The 3,130-nt window shown below is 43.7% G+C and overlaps 1 protein-coding gene across 5 annotated transcripts in view; it reads left to right on the forward strand.

The window, feature by feature from the left end:
- Kif9 (kinesin family member 9) overlaps nt 1-3,130 on the forward strand; it is a 49,156-nt gene that overhangs the window by 38,022 nt on the left and 8,004 nt on the right. For all 5 annotated transcript variants that reach the window (XM_029482111.1, XM_021172877.2, XM_029482112.1 and 2 more), the window contains one exon: nt 2,451-2,665. In XM_029482111.1, the coding sequence (XP_029337971.1) occupies nt 2,451-2,665 (215 nt within the window). The remainder of the gene's footprint in view (nt 1-2,450; nt 2,666-3,130) is intronic.

Raw genomic sequence — 3,130 nt, forward strand, 5'->3', positions numbered from 1 at the left:
AGAAGAGAAGAGAAGAGAAGAGAAGAGAAGAGAAGAGAAGAGAAGAGAAGAGAAGAGAAGAGAAGAGAAGAGAAGAGAAGAGAAGAGAAGAGAAGAGAGAGAAAGAGAAGAGAAGCTCGAGCTCAAAATTTTAGGAACCCAGGCTGAGGAACTAGAAGTGGGGCATGAAAAAGCATGCTCATCACACCATTAACAAAAAATATTTTTATAAAAGTAAACACTTTGCCAGCCAGATCTACAGAGTGAGTTTCCAGTGCTGCTTGGACTACACAGAGAAACCTGTCTTGAAAAACAGACAAAGAAACAAAAAGAAAACATTTTCATAGTTAATATTAGATAAAGGGCATCGGGTGAATTGTTATCTCTGCCCCTGTGGTGTGCAGTACATACAGGAAGAACTTCTTCTGAGCTTATGTACATTTCAGACCATTCAGAAAAGTTAAGAGTTGCATAGTGAATGCCCATACACTTGGAGCCCTCTTGTCTCTGTTGGCAGGCTATTACATTTGCTCCATCTTGTGTTGTCCTTTTCTTTTTTCTTTTTTTTAAATTTCTTTATTATTATATCCAAGTACACTGTAGCTGTCTTCAGATGCACCAGGAGAGGGCATCAGATCTCATTACGGATGGTTGTGAGCCACCATGTGGTTGCTGGGATTTGAACTCAGGACCTTCGGAAGAGCAGTCGGCACTCTTAACCACTGAGCCATCTCACCAGCCCCCTGTGTTGTCCTTTTCAAAATGCATTTCAAATAAGTTGCCAATTACCAGCCCACATCCCTCTGTGCCAGAGGTTGTATCACATTAACTGGGGTTCTCAGGAAATCTTCTGCTTGGGGGATACGTGTGTATAGTGCATATGCATGAATATATGGGTGCACACCCCTGTATGTGTGCGCATGCTAAGCCCTGAGCAACACACCTACTGTCTTCTCTTACTCTCTGCCATATATATGGAGACACAGTCTTTCAACAAACGTGAAGCTTGCTGTTTTAGCTAAGCTGGGTTTTTGGCACCCATTCAGATCTGCCTGTGTCTGCCCCTTAGTGCTGAAAGACATGTGTATAGACATGATGATGGATTCTTACGGCGATCTGGGGTATTGTATGAGACTTTCCTAAGGAGATTTGAACCAAAGTCTCTTTACTCTAGATAAGGAACCATTGACAGAACACACTCATAATGCCTCCAGAGTCCAAGTTAGCAAACAAATGACTGTATTGGAGTTACTTACAGAACATGGGTAACTTAAAGGCAACTACATCACCTCAAACCCTACTCCAGCCTTGGTGATGACTCATAAAAGCTACACCCCTTGCCTGGGCGGTGGTAGCGCATGCCTTTAATCCCAGCACTTGGGAGGCAGAGGCAGGCAGATTTCTGAGTTTGAGACCAGCCTGATCTACAGAGTGAGTTCCAGGACAGCCAGGGCTACACAGAGAAACCCCATCTCGAAAAAAACCAACCCCCCAAAAAAAAGCTACACCCCTGGAACTCTGTGTGACTGATAGACTGATAGGCAACTGGTCAAGGCAGAGAATCTCCTCTTCCCCCAGCAGTTTACTGCTTCTATAACCTTGTAAAAAGGGCTTGGTAAATCTTGTCAGTTTTAGGAACTTCCTAAGACTTAGGAATGATTTAGCTTTTTGAGTCTCATGGGCTTCTGTGCTGGTTTGAATAAGAATGGTCCCCCTGAGCTCATATGTTTGACTGCTTAGTCACCAAGAGTGCAACTCTTTGATAGGATTAGATCTTTGTTGGAGGAAAAGCCACTGAGGATAAGCTTTGAGGTTTCAAAAGCCTACTAGGCCCAGACTCTCACTTTGCCTATGGATCAGGATATAGCTCTCAGCTTTCTTCAGCACTATGCTACCATGCCTGTCACCATGCTCCCATGCTGATGATAATGGACTAAGCCTCTGATACTATAAGCAAGCCCCCAATTTTTATGAGTTGTCATGGTAACATCACATAAATATAATAGTGTCTAAGTCATTTGATTTCTTCTTTTTGGATGGAATTGCTATGTAACATGGGGATATGAACCTAGGTACTCATACTTGCAAAATATGTGCTCTTATTCACAAAGCCAGACCTTGAGGCCCTCTCAGGGAAATTCTAATACCATGAAATAACACCCCTGTGAGAAAAAAAAATCAGTGGCTTTACCCATTTAAAAATATATCAAAGAAATCTCAAGAGATCCAACAAATTGTTTGCTGATAGGTTGTAGTGATTTAGTTTTCAGTTTCTTTCCTTTCCTCAGCTTCTGCAGTGGAACAAAGATGAGGGATTGATTCCTACAGGCTAAGTTAAATAATCTGGCATCAATAGTGCCAGGACCTCTACCTCCTGCTCTTGGAAGTCACAAGGTTGAAAGATGAAGAACCTGTGTCTCCAAGGCAGCTGTTCCATTTCTTTTCCCTTTGACTTCTCCCTCTGTCCCTAGACCCAGCACCCCACCCTCTAGGACTGTGGCCTTTGAAGAGTTTAAGAATGAACGAGGTAGTGAGATCAACCGTATCTTCAAAGAAAACAAATCCATCTTAAATGAACGGAAGAAAAGGGCCAGCGAGACAACCCAGCGCATCAACGCCATCAAGCAGGAGATTGATGAGACCAAAGAAGCACTCAATTTCCAGAAATCACTGCGGGAGAAGCAAGGTAGATGTGACGGGAAGATGGCCAGGGCAGTGAGGGGACTCAAAATCACCATGCTGTAAGTGTGGCAGCTGGGGCACTAAAGGACCAAGATTGAGGGGTAGCAATAGAGGGCTGTAGGTACAGACCTATGTCATTTCACTAGGCTCTAGGCAGCCCTTCCTGCCAGCTAGCCTTTGCCAATGTGGCTACTTACTGTGGAGCCTTGTTCCTGATATGTGCTGTTGTCCATGAGAAGCTGGCCCTTGGCCTAAAGGAAACCTGCTCCCCCACCCCCCATACACACACACACTGGAGGCTCAGTAGAGAAAGCTAGGCAGTTCATTGTAAAGGTGGGTACCATCGACAGAGATAAAAAAATAAAAAGGCAGGGTATACCACCACAGGAATGCAAAGAAAGTTTTCTTTTTCTTTTTTCCTTTTTCTTTCCTTCTCTTTTCTCTTTTCTCTTTTCTCTCCTCTTCCTCC

The sequence above is a fragment of the Mus caroli genome, chromosome 9, assembly GCF_900094665.2.
Source record: "Mus caroli chromosome 9, CAROLI_EIJ_v1.1, whole genome shotgun sequence".
NCBI classification, from domain to species: Eukaryota; Metazoa; Chordata; class Mammalia; order Rodentia; family Muridae; genus Mus; species Mus caroli.